Genomic DNA, 19735 nt, shown 5'->3' on the forward strand with positions numbered 1-19735 from the left:
AGTCATAACCAGAGAAAAACATGACAACCTAAAATGTAAAAAATAAATAAGAGTGACAACGTAAATGTAAGAGGACAGTTGAATACCAAGTAGATCGGATGTGTGATACATTTTATCTCAGACTCTTTGCGGAAATGACGTAATGTTATTATTATTCCAGGAAAAGGACACGGGAAAGCCCTGAACTGCGTCAACTGCGTTCCTATTATACATTTGGATGTTAGCTGATGTTTAACATGTCCACAAGGTATGTTCAATGTGTATTTTATAATAACAATAAGAATGCGGCTGTTGACTTTGGTAGCTTTTCGAAGTGCCTTCAGAAAGTAGCTTGGGCCAAAAAGTTGCTAACTGTTTACATTAGCTGTAACCTTGTCCTCAGTTGATAGCTGTGCTCTTTTTCTGTTGAAGTATCAGCTTTTTATTTGTCATGGTCGTTATGTAACACAACACGGCGTATTTTAACACGTTAGGTTAATGTTTTGCCGATAAGTTAAAGGTGATGTGTCTTTTGATTAATGTTTAATGTGTTTCGTAAATCATGTCGCGAAGACCAGCTGGCTGCTAGCTAGCTAGCTGCGTTGCTAATCTAGCCAGATATGACAACCGTTTTCTGTAGGCATCGTCCGAAACTTGATCACTTACTGGCAATTTCATTCATGTTTTTCACTAATATTTGTTTTTTCCCTTAAGACTAGAAATTATATTTTTGCTCCGTGTTCGACAATTCTCCGTCCCAGGCCAAACTACGTCGATGTAAAATACTGAGGGCCAAATGGAAACTCCCACTGATGTAGAACTTTCCATATCGTTAATCGTGTCGTATTGTTTTTATGGTGGAGTTTAATTAAACAAATACAATGGAGGTTTAGAAGTGTTATTAATTGATTCAGTTTGTGATACAATGGCACATTGTTACTCCGATTATAGCGTGTACAACCAAATACATAACATGTATTAACTACACTTAAATGAGTCTAAATACATTTGCTGACTCATCGTTGGGTTTTTTCACGCACCAAGGCCTTGGGTCCTTGACCTCCTGACTGCTGACCCTTCTGTTTATATATTAAACTGATGAAATGTGTGTAAGAATAGTACCTCACGGATATAAAGAATGATCAGAAATAAGCAGGACCACAACAAGACAGATTCAGAATTAGCACAAATAGTAAGAAAACCATTACAAAGAGTGCAAAACCCCTTCTGCAAACAGATTAAAAAACACAACTGCCATATTTGTTGTAGTTTTTATAAGGAAAGTTGGGTGGCTTAATTGCCTATAATGTGTTAATGCCCAGAATACCTCATGTAAAACTGTTTTTAGGCCTAGTCTAGATATACATAACAGCTGTTTTTACAATGCAAAGTAAACTGGAATAAAATGAACTGTTTAACATAACAGCATTTAGTGAAATTAATTGATAAAATTAAATAAGGACTTAAAATGCACAAAATTTACAATTTATTCATCTTTGTTTTTACATACCAGGACTAAACTTTTCTAGATTATATGCCATTGTACCTGTTGTGCTGATTAAAGAAAACTAGATTGTTGTTCAAATTCAGTCAAATAGTGCTAAAATAGATGCCTGTTAAAAAAAACAACAACAAATCACCAGGGGTGTACCAGTGATCACTGGAAAAGTGTGTATATGTTTTTTTTTTTTTTTTTACTTTACTTTATAGCTAAATCTGTTTTAAGTACAGCTGGACATTATGTCAAACTTCATTTGTCCTTGCAGTATTGGTGTGTGCAATATCCCAATTGCAATGGACTGCTTTGTTTCAATATTTGGTAGGATATAATATTTCAAGTGTCATAGTTTCATGTTCTGCTTGTCTGCAACATATTTGGCCTGTTGAAAGGACTCCTAACTTCACTTAATGCCCACACCGTTTGTATTTCCTTGGTTGCTCAGATGCTAAAACCCATGGAGGTGAAAGGGTCTAATATTATCTATTTCAATATCGTTTCTGAAATCATGCAGTACTGGTTTCAAGTATCTTACCAAATAAATTAACATTTATTTAAAAATAAGTGATTACTTAATTCTCCGTTACTAAATTTAGTTAATCCAGAAACGTGCAGATACAAAAGAAGTGGGCAGATCATCCAGTTATTTAGCAAAATGTTAATTTATTGCACACATCTAAACTTAACTTGTCTCGCTGGGGTTTTTAAGGCGGATACACACCGCAATGACAGAACAAAAATGGAATGTGTTCCTGAACTGCATACACCCTTCACTAAATACACGTTATTACATACATATTGCCCAATCCAAACCATGGTTTCATACCTGGAAAACGAAACTAAATTACATTTAGGGGTTGAATTCTGTCCCATTGGCTTGAATTGAGGTTTGCGTACCATCAAAATAGGACCACTTCTTTCCTAGCTTGTTTTTGTTTTTGGATTGATCCTTTAAAATTTTTACATCAGAAAGGGGTGACATTTCAGTTATTACAATATGTTGGGACTCTTGGGGAGTTTTCACATCCCGTCTTATCAAAATAGAAGGCACTTTACAATCCTGTAGTAAAATGGTAATGGATATTACTGCTTTTTATATCCAGTGTTAAAAAAAAACATTTAATTGACATAAAAACTGAATGTATTACTACTAGTAGTTATTTTTTAACTCCTGTTTGACTGGATTTATCTCATAAAGCTGATACCAATGATCAGCAGCGTTCAGCCTGTCAACAGATCTATGCTGATTATCGTGATCTTAATGTTGCAAAGGTTGGTTCAGAGTGAAAATGGCTAACCACCTTGCCCACAAAGGTAAAACGTTTTCTAATGACAATAATTGTAATCACTTTCTTGGTTTGATTTGGCGCATTACAGTTCACCGGCAACTACTTTAAACCACCAGCGCCTCATATTTGCATTCAGTTTTATTCTGTCCTAGTTTGCCTTTTTACTGCTCCATGGTTGTAGTAAACACTAACACTGGGGAAGTTGCTCTGCTTAATTCTTTAATTTTTTTCTGTTTTGTCCCATCCTGTGTAGCCACTGCTGAATGATTTATGGCTTTGTTGCTGGACGGGACCTTACTGAGCAGAAACATGGACACATCAAACTTTGCCCACGTCATCTTCCAGAATGTGGGGAAGAGTTACCTGCCCCACGCTGCGCTCGAGTGTCAATACACCCTGACACAGTTCATCAAACCACATCCAAAGGACTGGGTTGGCATATTTAAGGTGATGGAACATCTTCATTGTTTTATGAAAGCCTTCAAACTGAATATAATATGTAATGGATTCTTAGATTTTCTTTACTGAAGTGTATTGTGAACCTTGAACTGTCTGACATCTCGAGTATCTTAATCACATCTTAAGGCCAATCTGAGTCCACAATGGGCGGGTAAATTTGTTCTTTTGCTGAAGGCTACGAGAACAAAGGTTTGCTGGCAAACATTTCATACTTGACAAGAGCTAAAGTGCAGAACTCCCTGGAAGTCTTCATAGATCTCTCCCACAGGAACAAACCTACTTCATATTTCTGTGACACTGCAAGAAAAAGGTTCTACATGTATCAAGAACAAGCTGCAAAAACTCCTAAACCAGGGCTGCAAGAATTACATCATTTTGTTCTTGTAGCTCCGGGAGAGAGAATAAATGTCTGTTCTTGTAGAGTATGTATTGGCCTTTAGAGTATGACTTAAAGTTTGACACTGCTGAAAGAGAAGAATTTGTGATTTCCATAAAATACAGAAACAAAATACTATTTTAGGACTGAGAAAAAAAAAAAGATATTGCGAGTGTAGCCATCCACATTTACTTGAAAGATGAGCTTGGTCAGAGTGAGGGAAGCTTAAGTGTCCCACATGGGTCTCATTACAGGAGCACATTAAAGCTGGTACAGTGGCAGTAATTTATTTTAGTTTTGTCTGAAGTTTAGTGTTTGTCTTCTTAACTAACTTGCTCTTTATCTACCAGGGATGAGATGAAAGTTTAGACAAGTTGACAACAAGCCAAAAAGCCCCAACTAACTGCTCTCTGTTTGGTTGGCTTCCTGCTGGACTTATCTTCTTGTTTGATGTGTTTGTCTGTGAAAGGAGCTCAATAAACCAAACAGTTTTGTTTTTTTTAATATGTCATGGAATGACGTCACACCTAACTTCAACATGTTTCATGTGTAAGTCCATAAACTGTATTTGAACACAGCTTTGAGATCTTACGAGCTTTCCGCCTTAAGGTGTTCCATTTTACTGACCTACCTCAGGGCAGCATCAGTGTGTTCCTGCACATCTCAGGCTGGCATTTAATTAACTGATGTAGAAAAGAGTTGAAACTGAACTGTTTCACTTTACATATGCATGCCAGTTTGGTGCTGCAACCACTTGAATTGTCAGGTCAGATGTGAATCCTTTGCACATTTCCCAAAGGTGGAAAATGTGAAATAATCTTATTTTGTGCACTTACCTACATTGAATACTTAGAGATGCACATTAGTTAAAAGTAGTGAGAATGATGGTGGTAACTATTGTGACAAAATGTATTGGTTCTTGCTGACAAACAGCATTTTTTCCCATCAGGCTTTTGTATTCAGTTCAGCATTAATCCTCAGTTTGTGAATAACTTCAAGGTAGCTGGTTCCAAATGCTGAGCACAGGATTATAAATCATTCCAGTCTTTCTGTGACTCTTGACGGATGAATCATTTTGTGACGGCCTTTCTCATTTGCATTTGAGGAGAGACAGGGAGTGTGATGTGCAGCAATTTGTTTTTTTGTTTTTTTTGTGTTAAAAATGCAGACAAAGTTGGTCACTTTTTTGCTTGTTGAAGGAGTTGTCACTGTTTTGTGTTTGCCTCTGTCTATGCTGTCATCTAAATCACTTTTTGATGACATTTACGGTTTTTTAGCTTGTTTCTTTTCGTTATACTGGGTTATAATAATATTCCTGTTCAATGTACCTTCTAGTATTTTAGCAGGGAATACTGTTTAAATCCATTTAAAAATCTTTACCTGCTGTATTATTTTGTTATTCATGGTGAGTAAATGACTGACCAGCTCTTGTTCGCCTACAGACCAAACAAACTTTGACTCCTGGTTTTTTGAAAATCTACCACACTGCAACATGCAAGTGGTGCTGTGGTTCATAAAGGATTGTTGTTCAGGAAAGGTGTCAGAGAAAACAAGCCCAGCTTTATGATTAAACCGTCTCTAAGCACAGTGTGATTCATTAACAGCTCACTCCTGATCATATACAGCCTTACTGGCACACTGGCAATACATCACCTCCTGCTGCATTATTCCTACACATTTCTGTTCACTTTCCCGTGTTGAGTGCCAGCAGAAAGTCATCTAGTGTAATCTAAAGCTGGTGTTATGTTGGTAAGCTTGCTGTGTTTTACCCCCAGTCACTAATCTCAACGATATTTAAGGTAGCTCTACATTGTGTCTCTGTTCTTTCTTATTTATACTCACACCAGAAAGCCTTAAGTTCCTCTCTGATTTCCCCAAACACCACCTCTGCAGCTCTAATGAGTGGACCGGTAAGAGCTAGCCCCTCAGTAATGACATTCCCTAACAAGGCACATGTTTTAATTGCTTCCTGTTCTTAACTGCTGGAGGCTGGAACCACACGGGTAACAACTAGAGTGGTTTTATTTTTTTGGGGGAAGTCCAGAGCCCTTCTATCAGTGGCTCCCAGGAACACTCACAGCACTGTAGCTGCAGGCTGTTTGGACACAGCTGATAAAACAAACTGGACACACAGAAAAAGAAAGCTGCACCAAAATCTGTTGCTACGTCAGCTTTCATGAATTACAAAAAGAAAAGCGGACAGAGGTTTGACCGTCATGTCACGTTTTCTTAACAAAGTGCCAATGTCACTGTCCGGTTCTGCTGGATTTGTTGCGGATGCATGTGTGCACGCCTAAAAGCAGCCCTCTCAATGCGGCGTTGATTCGCTTTGACAGTTTTATGGCACCAGTCTGAACTAATGGATGTGTTTTCTGCGCCCCCCCACCCCCACCCCAGAGCAGACATTAGTTAACAACACATAAAATACATATAATTACATTTTGGTTTTCATTTTCAAGTTTCCAATGTATAAAATTTTCACCTATTTTTCTCTTCCTCTTAAAGTGAATTGCTGCTGCAGCTCCACAGTTGGGGCGTTTTCATGATGAGCTCCGGGAACGTGGAGCTGGTTGCAGGATGGCAATCTTTCCTCTCTGAGGGCTAATAGCATTGTAGACTTGTTCCTAGCTGCCATGGCAATGTAGATTTAAAAAAAACCCATCATTATTTCAATATACCAGCTTGAGATAATTTGGCGGTGCCTGTAGATTCACGTAAAAAAAAAATCTTCCTGTTGGTTCTCCATTGTTATTATAACGCACTGATGTGGTCAGAGCGTCTGCTGAAACGGATTCCCCTCGATGTGTCACAGGTTGGTTGGAGCACAGCGAGGGATTATTACACATTCTTGTGGTCGCCTCTCCCTGAGAACTACGTGGAAGGCACAGCAGTCAACAGAACCGTGGTCTTTCAGGGTAAGATCATGCTTTAGTTTTCTGTAACTTTGAAACATTTTAACGTGTGTACACGAGACGGTCGTTCAGAGGGTTGTCGAAGTTCAGGACTGAAGAATCCATTGGACTAAATATGAACACGTCAACAGATGTAGAAACATGTATTTACACCCCTGGTAAAGTGGTTTGATTTTGATTTTCAATGATGTGCAGGTTACAGTACTTAAAATAATAAAATAAAAACAATGAGTGAAAATAAATTACATCATTACAAAATAACACATTTGGGCAGAAGAAAAAACATACATTCCAAAATCTCAGTTTTCCACAATATAAAACCTTTGAAACCAGTACTTATAATACATAATGTATACATGTTACAACAATGCAAATTACTTCCAGTGACAATCTACTGATTACTGTATGTTCATTCGACCTCCAAATGGCACAGCAGGCAGAAAATAAAATGAAGCTTGTCTCACCAGACACGGACACAAGGTGGGTAGAGTAGCCAGAAATTGTACTTCAAAGTATTCTTACCCAAGTTGAGGTAAAAAGTATGGTGTAGGAAAACTACTCATAGGAGTAACTTTTGTAAAACGGTTACTCAAGTAAATGTGACTAGTTACTACCCACCCCTATAAGTTGATCAGGGTCTCTAGGAACCTCTAACTTGTTATCAATAAATCCCTGTTCTACCAACACAAACAGAAAAACAAAGAGTTTGATAAACGTTACTGGGATTTTGGACCAGAACCATGTGCTTTGAACTGATAGGCCCGACAGCCCTTTTAAAAAAACTTAAAGGCGGGGTTAAGCTCATTTTGCTGTCTCCATGCATGTTGTCAAAGGACCGATGCGGTGAGGGTGTAGAAGCCAGCCTCCCAAAGGGTTTACAAGTGTAAACAAGTCCTTTCCAATGAGAAGATTAGCAAGGTGACATGTAAATGTTTGAAGCATTTGCTCAGCTAACAACAGCATCACGCCACAAAGTTCGTCCACTATTATTGTTTAGAAGAGAACGGTATGAGGAGGCTTCCTCAGATGTTATTTGAGGTGGTGACGTTGATGGCGCAGCCGCACCACACCGCCTGGTCTATATTTTTTTGTACGGTCTCAGCTGTGTGGGATATTGCTGATCCACTGCTGACTTCTGAATAGTCAGAGGGAGTTCAGAGGTGGCTTATCTTTGTGGGTTTATAATGAAAATGATTTGTGAAAGAGGCTTAGATTGAGCTCTTCTGCAAGAAACGCTGCAAATGAAATAAAGGATGAAAAGCACCTCATGTCTACTGTTGGGTATGGTGGAGAATCTATGATGCTGTGGGCTGGTTCCTATTCCAATGATTCTGGGTACCTTGTTATTTCCCTCATTGGACTCAAATCACAGGTTGGGTTTTTGTCTTTTTTGTGTGAGATTTAAAGCTGAATTTATTTGAGGGCTTTTTACATATATTTACCAGGGGTGTCAAAACAAATTTGTCCACATCTGTACATCCTGAGGTTGAGTTGAGGTGTTTCTTATTGTAAAAATCACCCTTCCACAACAGACACGAAGTCATCTGTTGTTTAGATTTAAAGTAACAACTCCACACGTGTGGTTTGTTTTTCAAACAGCTAAATACGGAACATTGGCGCTTGCTTTTACTGTCAAACTACAAACTCAACAGGATTAAGGGCTGTAGGTAAACATCACTTCCTTTGTATCCTGCTTTAATGACTGGATACCATTCTTCCCTAGGTTACTATGTACCCAATGACGACGCCGAGTTCTACCAGTTCTGTTATGTGACCCACAAAGGGGAGATCCGGGGGGCTAGCACACCTTTCCAGTTTCGTGCAAACAGCCCTTCAGAGGATGAACTGCTGACTGTTGAAGATGAATGCAACTCTGACATCCTGGTAGTCACCACCAAGGCTGGCCTGCTTGAGGTACAGTATCATTTATATTTACAGCAGCATTCGCCCAAAACTGCTTATACAAACAGCCCAAACTCTTTTCTCGTCGTGAAACAGTGAGAACTAACTAACTAAGATTAATGGCTAATATTTTTTTTAACAAATGCTTTTACTTGTTTGAGCAGCAAAAGGTGGAAGAAGCTCAGAGAGAGAAAGATGAACTCCTCAAAAACATGGCCTTCCTTCAGCAGGAGAAGGAACAGCTGGAAGCAGAGAGAGACGGCTTGCAGAAGGAGTTTGAGCAAGAAAAGGAGATCTGCGCCCAGCTGAGAGGAGAGGTCCAAGTAGGTTTAGACTGTTTATCAATGCACATATGAATGTGGTGTAAACAGAAGGAAATTATTAATTCTCTCATCTATTTAATGAAACCAAACCCCTAGTTTTAATTTGTGTCTGCGCTGTGAGTTACAGTATCCTTTAAAGGAGCTGCAGATTCTAAAATAGGTGATTTATAAAATGGTTCTCCTTGTCTTTGACCTTTATTTTTGATAAATGGCCTAACAGTCTGCTAGCACCCCCTAGTGAAGCAGCCCAAACATGCAGAGTAACTAGAACCAGCAACACGCTTGAATTGTAAATCACACTCTGACAAATAGAAATGCCTGCATTATCAAGGTTGTCATTCCATGTTTTATAGCATAACATTAAGTCTTAAGAGCATTGTCAGTAATAATCTGGTGTGTTGCTGTGTGTCATAAATCTGCTGGTTTTAAAGGTTTTAGAGATGTAAATATGATTACAGATTTTGCGGTTGTTAATTTTATGGCTTTACTTTTATATGAATTTTTTATGTGGTGTGAAAATAAAGATTCCAAAACTCTTCTCATAAGCAAATTGTAAAAAAAAATTATAATTTTTGTTTTTTTTTATGTCACCTTCAGAGTTCAAAACTACGTGGAGCTGTAACCTTCTTTATGATTTAGACTTTAAAAGCATTTTTATGCCTTACATGCACATTCCAGACGTTTTGAGTCAAACAGGAACTGTTCTGTAATTCCCGATTTTAATCCATGTAGATTCTCCGTACCTCAAAAACCAGCATAGTTTTTATGTTATGATTTAAATTAGTCATCGTTTAAATCAGCAAGCTCCAGTCTTCAGCCTCCCCCTATTTTTTAACTTGGTCGTTTATTTCCCAGGAGCTGCTGCACTCTTCTCAGGCCCTTCAGGAGGAGAAGGAGGAAGTCAAGAGGAGACTGGAGGAGGCCACAGCCAGGATTGTACAGCTGGAGGAGGATCTGATTGGAGTCACACAGAAGGGCCTTCAAAAGGAAACTGAGCTGGACAGGTGACTTGTTGCAGATTGGTGTAGATTTTTTGGGATGAATAAACAATAAAAAAAAGTCGTTATTTGTTTAATTAATTTATTTATTTGTTTATCTAGTCTTAAAGATCGATTGAAGAAGGTCGCTGTAGAGAAAGAGGCTCTTGAATCGCACCTGAAAAATGAGAAAGATGAGAAGGAACTCTACAAGGTGATGTGTAATTATTTTTGAAGTGGCACCTCGATCTCAACATTTAGATAAAATGAACGTCTGCAGCCAGATGTGTCTGTATCACCCATCCGGTTTGTTACAGGACTTGACAGATTTACCATCTGAACCATTTACTGTTATTTTAGACACTCCAAACTTAGACGTGTACTTCGTTAACTTTTTCTGATTCTTTCCTGTTTTTCCGCCTTGAATACATTTGTGTCGTGGAACATTTGAGTCTAAACGGGGCATGCCTTATTCTGTCTCCTGGCCCGTCTGGGTGTTTGTGTGTCCTGTGTTGTGGTGGGCGCTGCACAGGAAGTGGGAGGCCCACATACTGCAGTGCCGCCACAGAAATGGAGCCCAAAACCCCATATCTAATTTAACTTGCACCATCACACAGGAGATGTTGCCAAAGGACGATTTTAAAAGCTTATCTTAATCTCTGTTTCTTTTTAATGAGGTCACGCAACATTTGATTTGTTAGCAGAGTTACAACGCCGTCTTGAAAAGGAGAAAAAAATTAGTGTATGGAAAAGATCTTTGAGTGTCGAGTCTTATTTCCATTATATAAAATATAAACATTTGTATTTTTCAAAATAAAGGAATAAAATGCTTTTTACACTGATTGTATGTAAAGTTAGTCACAGAATACACAGATAAATGAATATCAAAAAAGGACCATTTTAGTTCAATTAGAGCTGTGGTCGTTAAACTGGGCAGGTTTAGGTGCCAGGCAAACAAAATAAACATCCCAGATCACAAACTGCACCTTTAAAGAATCTTAACTTGGTGTAGGATGATCCAGTAAAAGTTTTACAAGGTGAAATGTTACCCACTTACATCTCAATAAACAACATTATAATCAAAGTAACATTTTTTTTAGAGGCATCAAAACTATGAATGAAGACATGTGGAATTATATACTGAACAAAAAAGTGTGAAACAACTGAAAATATGTCTTATTTTCTAGGTTCTTCAATGTAGCCACCTTTTGCTTTGATTACTGCTCTGCACTATTGGCATTCTGTTGATGAGTTTCAAGAGGTAGTCACCTGAAATTATTTTCTTCACAGGTGTGCCCTGTCAGGTTTAATAAGTGGGATTTCAAGCCTTATAAATGGGGTTGGGACCATCAGTTGTGTTGTGCAGGAGGTGTATACAGTACACAGCTGATAGTCCTACTGAATAGACTGTTAGAATTTGTATTATGGCAAGAAAAAAGCAGCTATGTAAAGAAAAACGAGTGGCCATCATTACTTTAAGAAATGAAGGTCAGTCAGTCCGAACAATTGGGAAATCTTTGAAAGTGTCCCCAAGTGCAGTCGCCAAAACCATCAAACGCTACCAAGAAACTGGCTCACATGAGGACCGCCCCAGGAAAGGAAGACCAAGAGTCACCTCTGCTGCGGACGATAAGTTCATCAGAGTCACCAGCCTCAGAAATCGCAGGTTAACAGCAGCTCAGATTAGAGAACAGGTCAATGCCACACAGAGTTCTAGCAGCAGACCCATCTCTAGAACAACTGTTAAGAGGAGACTGTGTGAATCAGGCCTTCATGGTAAAATAGCTGCTAGGAAACCACTGCTGAGGACAGGCAACAAGCAGAAGAAACTTGTTTGGGCTAAAGAACACAAAGAATGGACATTAGACCAGTGGAAATCTGCTTTGGTCTGATGAGTCCAGGTTTGAGATCTTTGGTTCCAACCACCGTGTCTTTGTGCGGCGCAGAAGAGGTGAACGGATGGACTCTACATGCCTGGTTCCCACCGTGAAGCATGGAGGAGGAGGTGTGATGGTGTGGGGGTGCTTTGCTGGTGACACTGTTGGGGATTTATTCAAAATTGAAGACATACTGAACCAGCATGGCTACCACAGCATCTTGCAGCGACATGCTATTCCATCCGGTTTGCATTTAGTTGGACCATCATTTATTTTTCAACAGGACAATGACCCCAAACACACCTCCAGGCTGTGTAAGGACTATTTGACCAAGAAGGAGAGTGATGTGGTGCTGTGCTAGATGACCTGGCCTCCACAGTCACCGGACCTGAACCCAATCAAGATGGTTTGGGCTGAGCTGGACCGCAGTGTGAAGGCAAAAGGGCCAACAAGTGCTAAGCATCTCTGGGAACTCCTTCAAGACTGTTGGAAAACCATTTCAGGTGACTACCTCTTGAAGCTCATCAACAGAATGCCAAGAGTGTGTGGAGCAGTAATCAAAGCAAAAGGTGGCTACTTTGAAGAACCTAGAATATGACATATTTTCAGTTGTTTCACACTTTTTTGTTCAGTATATAATTCCACATGTGTTAATTCATAGTTTGATGCCTTCATTGTGAAGCTACAATATTCATAGTCATGAAAATAAAGAAAACTCTTTGAATGAGAAGGTGTGTCCAAACTTTTGGCCTGTAGTGTGTGTGTGTGTGTGTGTGTGTGTGTGTGTGTGTATATATATATATATATATATATATATATTTTATGTTATGTTATGGCCTATATGGTGAATGGAAAGACTGCTGTGACATGACAGCAGCTGGAGGGCAGATACTCACTGCCAACTATTTGTGCTTCACCTTCCCACAGGGAAGGTGAAGCACAAATAGTAATTGAGACAGAAACTTGCCATTTAGAGCCCTTTATGCAAGCATATTCATAGAAAGTTTAGTGGAAGGAAAAGGTCTGGTAGAAAAAGGTGCACAAGCAGCTGCGATAACCACACGTTGAGAGGATTGTGAAGCTAAACCTGTTTATGAGTTTGGAATCGACTCAAAGCGCGTGGATTTCAGGTGAAATTGGTGCTTCAGGAGCCCCCACACACAGATGTAGCCAGAACTTTGGCTTTAATATGGGCTACAACTGTTGATGATGTTCTGATATACTGAGATGCACCTGTATATTTTAAATCTGAGCTGATCCAAGTTTATCCAAATCTCATAAAATGAGTGAAATAACTCTTTACCACACTGCCAAATCAGAAGCCTATTTAGGCTTCGTGTTGTTTGATACTTTACAGAACAGACAGTTAATAAAACTCAATTAGTCATAAGTTTTCTTCTCAAATGTCCTTTTAGAAAAAACAAAATGTTAAATTTATAAAAACTTTGTGTCAGTTTTATTTCAAAACTCTCTTGTAGCAAAAGGTTGAACAGTTCTAGAAACGTTCATTTCTTCACATTTATTATTATGCATGCTTCAGATTCACCTGAAAAACCGGGAACTGGAAAACACTAAGCTGAGTGCGGAGCTGCAGATGCTAAAGTCAGTGGATGTAAACAAGGAGAACACCATTGCTCAGTTCAAAGAGGAGGTGGGACGCCTGCAGGTCTGCCTCACAGAGAAGGAGAAACAGTACAAAGATGTTCTGGCCAAAGTTTCCCCTCTGGTATGAATTACTTTACTTTTCTGGGGGGTTTGAAAATAGCATCAACAGTAGAAGATGACACATTGCTTTTAACTTTTACCTCATATGTAGTGATTTTAAGACTTGTGTTTAGGTGTAATGTCTCGTTTTGTGATAACATCATCTGGTTCTAACAGGGTGACATGAAAGCCCTGAAGGAGCAGCTCCGGCAGAAAGAGGAGCAGCTCCAGGCCAACCAGCAGCAATCCTCCTTGCTGGCCGGCGAGCTGAGGGATGCCTCAAACGCGCGAGACCGCACCATGTCTGAACTGTACCACATGAAGCTGGAGGCGGACGCTCTCCGCCAGGCCAAGGTTGAGGCTCAGGCCCAGTGTGTCCGCATGGAGCTTACGCTGGAGCAGATGAAGGCTGACGCCAAAAAAGAGGCGGTGAGGATGAGCTTTATTTACGTCAAAAGGTTTTAGTCATGTATTTGATGCCAGTTTAGACTGTAAAGCATAACAGAGGAAAACAATGTGTTGCAGGTTCTTTGATAGAGTTAATAGTTTTGCATCCAACTGAAAAAGATTCATTTACAAGATTAACACAATTTATATATTTAAAGCGAATGGCCCCAATCTTCTCCAAAATAAGAGCCTTCAGCATAAAGAATCTGTGCTGTAAAATCAAACCACATTCTCAAAACTGCTAACCGTGTCTTTTGTTTTTTTTTTCACTCATAAAAACACCGATTTACACTTAAAATAATACTTTTGCATATTTTAACAACTTCTAACAACTTTTTTCACTTTTCTCACAATAATCACGATTCAAAACCTGCGTATCGTTACACGCCTAGCTGCAGTCGCCTCCAAAGTCTCTTTATCACTAGTCCAGAATTAATTTTATAGCAGGAAAAAACCCCGCTAGGTATGATTTTTAGCTAAACATTGTTTTCATACAGATCTGTTTTATAGTACTCTTATTCTTCTCGCCCATCATTGCTGTGTCTGTTCTGCTTTTGTTAAAAACAGGCCAAGTCAGAGGAAGAGGCTAGCACAGACGCAGCTGTTGTAGCAGAGCTGCAGAGAGAGGTGGAGGACCTGAAGCTGCGGCTGCTCATGGCTGCAGAACACTACAAGGAGAAGTACAAGGAGTGCCAGCGACTGCAAAAACAAGTGCTCAAACTGTCTGAACAGCAGGGGGTAGGTACCAGGCGACCAGCCAGCATTCTCTATCTGTCAGAGTGGAAGAGCAGATCTTGCATTAGATTTTATGTTCTGCGTTGTTGTTCTTGCAGAACGCACACAATAAACTCTAGTGTGTGACGTCTGAAAGGATGCTTGGTTTTGTTTTTGTTTAACTTCATAGGAGGTGAAGAAAAGCACAGCACAAGAGGCCGCTGCAATCCCTGCATCAGGGAGTCCAGACACATCAGTGCCAGGTATTTATATCCAGTTCTGTCTGGTTGTATACGTGCCCTTTGATTGTATTTTTCCCTTTCTGTCATGAAATTAGTAATCCGTTTGATAAATTAGTGATCAGCAGGTCTACATCTTTTGGTCATAGGTGTGGTTGCTTTCCAATCTCTGCAGGTAGCCCAGGTTCTGCTGATCCCATGTTGGAGGCCATCATCCAAGAGAAGCTCAAAGGCATCAGCAGAGAGGCGTTAGACAGAAATGATAAATACAGGAAATGCAAGCAGTTGCTGATGGTAAGAAATGCCCCTTCTGCTTTCTGTACAAGCATGTGATAGTCCTCTGTAGTTCTGAGAGGAGACGCTGTGTAATGAAAGCGGGGTGATCACTGTCTCTTGCTGTTTTAGGAAGAAAAGGAGCGCAGCAGCATGTTCGCTGACGAGCTGACCAAGACGGAGCTGAAATTGAAGGAGCAGCTGAAGACCAACGAGAATCTAAAGTTGCAGCTGGCTGCTGCAGAGGACCGTTATAAGGTCAGACTCCCACCATCATCCTGGTGCCTTCAAAGCAGTTCTGTCTTCAGACTTGGATCTGTTTTTACCGCCGTGCATGGCTGGTCTAGCTCAAGCTTCAAGACTTTGATGCTCTCTCTACCCCTTAAACACAGTTGCTCTGACAGCGTTCTTTATGAGCAGGCCTATCTGTTAGACGGCCTTTAACTGCTGTTTATGTCAGCCTCTGGCGACATGCAAGGCTTGGCTCGGAAGAATCCTTTCTAGTTGCACGGCTAATGCTGTGCTTGGCTCGGCCCGGGCGGATAAATGCTCAGTGTCTCAGGAGAATTCAAACAGGTTGTTTTGCTTTGAGGAGTATCGAACGTAAATCAGGCCCCGGCTAAAGGAAGCCGTTTATGTTTGTGATCAATTAATGTCACATACCGAAGCCTGACTGTATTTCAGCAAGACATTTTTCAGTCAGGAGCGCATTAAGTGTAAGAAAAGATAGTCTTTTCATTCCTCTGCTTTTGTGTCTATTGTTAATTTCAGAGTCAAATAGCTGGGAAGGGTCGAGAGCTGAAGGAGCTGAGGGACACGTTTGCACTTGTTATGAAGGAGAAGGAAAAACTGGAGGGGGTTCGTAACAGCTTTCATTTTCTCTTTTATAGACTCCTGCCACTCCAAACATTCCTTAAAATATACAATATCCCTGCCATTTTCTCTCTGCCAGTTAGTCTGGGTTTAAAATGCCACTAATTGTAGATGCAACTTAAATATCTGCTTCATTGCTTTGCTCCATAGTTAGGTCCTAATGTGATGCTTCAAGTTAATGCTGGTACATTTCAAAGGGTTGGAATCACCGTGTTTGAGGTTTAGACTGTAAATTAAATTGACGTCATTAAATACAAAATGGTTCTATTCATTTAAAATTGACTTTCTTTTTAATTAAGCTGCTAACTTGTGTGAGCAAAAGCATCTAACATATCTGAAACGGCTCGGCGGCTTCTGGGTAGAAAAAAGAAAGACACGTTTCTGTATTTTTCGTGCAAAATAGTTTGAATTCTGCTTTTGTGTTCCCCAGGAGCTCCAGAAGAGTAGCAGTAAGAAGGGCAATCAAGGTGCCAGTGAAAAAACCAGTTTGGAAAACCTCCAGACCAGTGTGCCTTTAATTCTTCAGTACCCTGTCCCTTACGCCCAGGATACCCCTACCCGCCTGCTGCTCTCCCAGAGCCCAAGCAAGCTACACTTTGGGAACCCTTATTCCATCTCAGACTCAAAAGGTTAATAATTCTTTAAAAAAAAGAAATAATTGAAAGAAATGTGGGATTTTGTTTTTGACAGTGGCTGAATTATATCTCTACAGATGAGACAGAGGAGTTCTCAGATGACCAGCCTCTCAAGCTGCCCCCCGTGGGCCCACCCTCCTGGGACAGCAATGTGGTCTGCATCCAACCCTCCCGTAATCTCAGCCGGCCAGAGGGACACGAGGAGGCAGAGGAAAACAACAATGTAAGCTCCTCTTCTCGTTTAGCCATGCAGTATGGCTCTGTCGGGTTTTACATGCAAAGCAGAGGTGCAGTATGGGAAAAAAAATACCCTCTGAGTGGGACTTTAGATGGATAACCTCATTAATATCACATCCCAGTAGACATCTACTATACAGTGCAATACCTCGCAACCTTTTCTATATTTTGTCACATTGCAGCCACATACTTCAATGCGTTTGAGTCAGATTTTATGTAATAAACCAAAAGAAAATAATTCCTTACTTTGAAGAACGATACATATTTGCTCTGTGTTGAAAGAAAGCCGTTCGATATACGGTTTGCAGTTTGGCACAAGTCACGTAGGGGACACAGCAAATCCATGGAGGAAGGTGCTCTGGTCAGATGAGACCAAAACAGAACATTTTGGGCTACATGCAAAAAACTGCACATCACAGTGACCACACTATCCTCATGGTGAAACATCTAGGTGATAACATCATGCTGTGGGGATGGTCTGCAGGGCAGAGAAGTTGGTCAGAGTTGATGGGAAGATGAATGAAGCTAAATTCAGAACAATCCTGGAAGAAAACCTGTTAGAGGCTGCAAAGGTTTACTTATCAAGATTCAAGAGTTTTTATTGTCATTATGTCACCGTAATGAAATTTTACTGAGACACTGGCTCAAAGAATACACACGTAGTACACACGTAAATTCAAAAGAAAACGAAGAGCGAGCATCCTTATCAGCAGGACAACAGAATGGTTGGAATCAAAGAACATTCATGTTAGATCGAAAATGTCAGGCAAACCTTGAGAAATGTGTACAGATGGTCTCTAGGTGGAGCCGATTCTCTGACTGTGTTTTAGCCATTTTGCAAAAAAAAAAGTCCACAAAAATTCAGCCTCTAGATTAGCGCGGCACAAATTTACCGTCGTCGCAATATTAACGTACACAACATGCCTTCCGAAAGGAACTTCTTGGACTGCAATAAATATTAGCTTATTAGTTAAGCATCATGCATTCAGGCTGTTTATGCCTGTAAAATATTTGGGGACACTTGTTGCTTAATGAAGCATAAAAATGTTTTAGAGTGTAAAACAGGTGGTAAAGTGGTCAGGTCAAAAAGAGGTCGTCTCACAGCCAAAACAGCAAACATCAGCCTGAAGCAACTGTTTCTGTAATGCCTTGTTGTTGAGAAAAAATGAAAACTATTAGATTTCTTTCAAGCGGCTGTATAGACCATGTGGAGTCTATGTTTGCCATGAACTCAAAGCAAAGCAAAATATTTATTATACTGTTTAAACACTGTTTAAAGCAGGTCATATCATCACCATGATATTCATTAACATTATCGCATGTTTTCTATACGTGGAGCAGCCCTGCTCTAGATGTTCAGATCCGGTAGAGACGTTGCCTAAAGGACTTGCAGCTTTGATCACAGGGAAAGGTGGTTCTACTGACTAGACTAGACTAGCCTGAGAAGCATGTGTCCTTTTCATTTCACTTCACAAATATGAACTACTCTGTGTTGGTCTCTCATAGAACATCTAAGCAAAATAAATTAAAGGTTTGTGGCTGCAATTTGACACAACGTCAACAGCTTTAACAGGTATCGGCTCTTTTGAAATGACTGTGGTATCCAGGAGTTATTTTTGCTGGCTTTTGATTTTAGTGCTGTTAATTGTTTTTTCTCTCTTATTTGGGGTTTTTCCCTTCAAGGTTAACACCGATGAACAGCCGCTAGGAACAGAAACACGCAGCCCGTTTGTGAACGATGGACAAACCCCTTTCTGCTTTGACTCCAGGTAACAAACCCTCTCTTGCCGAACTTCCAGTAATGCCGTCCAGGTTCGCCGTGCCCAACTCAGCTTCTGTAAAGTAATCAGCAACACACCCACCTCCCCTTTGCGTTAGTATTGTTGACGAGCAGACCACCCACACTGCATCAGACAGACGTTCTTCATTAGCCTGCTCTCCTGGTGTGTTCCGATCGTGGCTCGACCTGTATTAACACAAGCGCTCTCTTCCTCTCTGCTTCTTCCCCCTGTGCGTACAGCATGGACATGAAACGATGTCCGCTCTGCGAAGTCATCTTCCCCCCCAACTACGACCAGGGCAAGTTCGAGGAACACGTCGAGAGCCACTGGAAGACCTGCCCCATGTGCAGCGAGCAGTTCCCTCTGGATTGCGAGCAGAAGGTGTACGAGAACCACGTGCTCACTCACTTTGACGGCCGCCCGCTCAACTTTGACTGAAGGAACTGACAATCAGCAAACCAAATCTGCAGGCCTTCTACCATCCACTGAAAAAGAATCACTTTAAACTCTCTTCTGCATGTAGTGGTGTGCGGTTTCTCTCTGTAGAGCTACTCTAACTTTTGCTTTCTTTTACTTTGAGATGCTCTCCGAGGTTACGTTTAAAAAATGACATCATTATTATTATTTAGCATGTATCAAAGGGGTTTTAAATCAGTTGCGAATTAATATTTTTGTTTATAGTTTAAATGTGTCCTTTCTTTTAGGATTTGGAAAGAGAAGACTGTTTTACCCTCTAATTCTTATTATTGATTTCAGACCGACTTGGTTCTCACAGATCAGTAACTCTGCAGGATGTAACAAGTCAGGGAAAAAGAGACGTGTTTACCAAACTTAGATTTTACACATGCTCCCCCGACCCCACTTATCAGCCGTCATGGAAAGCAGTTATATGCAGTCAGGGAGAAATCTTCAGTAACTATACCCGTACAAGAATATACAGTATATCATCAGATCATCTATTTTAGAAGAATTAAAGGTAGTATTATGACTGCCTTAATACTTTGTGTAATATTTAGATTTTATTTTGCTAGCTTTCCTTTAGGTTTTCATTCTGATTGTCTCAGATTTTCATATCAACAGCTAATTAGTGCATGCTCAGCAGTTCAATTTCCTTTTTTCTCTCTTTTAAGCTATTAAGTTATTTCATTCATTAAAATGTTTCATTAGTTTAGTGGGTTTTATGTATCTAAATAAACTAATAAAGTTACTTTGAAATTGCGTTGTGTCTGATTATTAATGA

At 40.1% G+C, this 19735-nt stretch overlaps 1 protein-coding gene across 2 annotated transcripts; it reads left to right on the forward strand.

Moving 5' to 3' along the window:
• The first annotated feature begins 110 nt into the window (after positions 1-110).
• Positions 111-19713, forward strand: tax1bp1b (Tax1 (human T-cell leukemia virus type I) binding protein 1b). 2 transcript variants are annotated; one of them, XM_047362011.1, is made up of 18 exons: positions 111-247; positions 3020-3213; positions 6414-6516; positions 8237-8427; positions 8580-8738; positions 9594-9742; positions 9839-9929; positions 13133-13318; positions 13474-13725; positions 14311-14481; positions 14648-14720; positions 14872-14990; positions 15102-15227; positions 15741-15827; positions 16273-16471; positions 16555-16700; positions 18398-18483; positions 18735-19713. In XM_047362011.1, exons 2-18 carry the CDS (start codon positions 3037-3039, stop codon positions 18931-18933), a joined length of 2514 nt encoding a protein of 837 aa, XP_047217967.1. In that variant the 5' UTR covers positions 111-247; positions 3020-3036; the 3' UTR covers positions 18934-19713. The 2 variants fall into 2 exon arrangements, with proteins under 2 accessions (XP_047217967.1, XP_047217968.1); XM_047362012.1 differs by lacking the exon at positions 15741-15827.
• The last annotated feature ends 22 nt before the right edge of the window (positions 19714-19735 follow it).

The sequence above is a fragment of the Girardinichthys multiradiatus genome, chromosome 3 (genome assembly GCF_021462225.1).
Source record: "Girardinichthys multiradiatus isolate DD_20200921_A chromosome 3, DD_fGirMul_XY1, whole genome shotgun sequence".
Lineage (NCBI taxonomy): Eukaryota > Metazoa > Chordata > Actinopteri > Cyprinodontiformes > Goodeidae > Girardinichthys > Girardinichthys multiradiatus.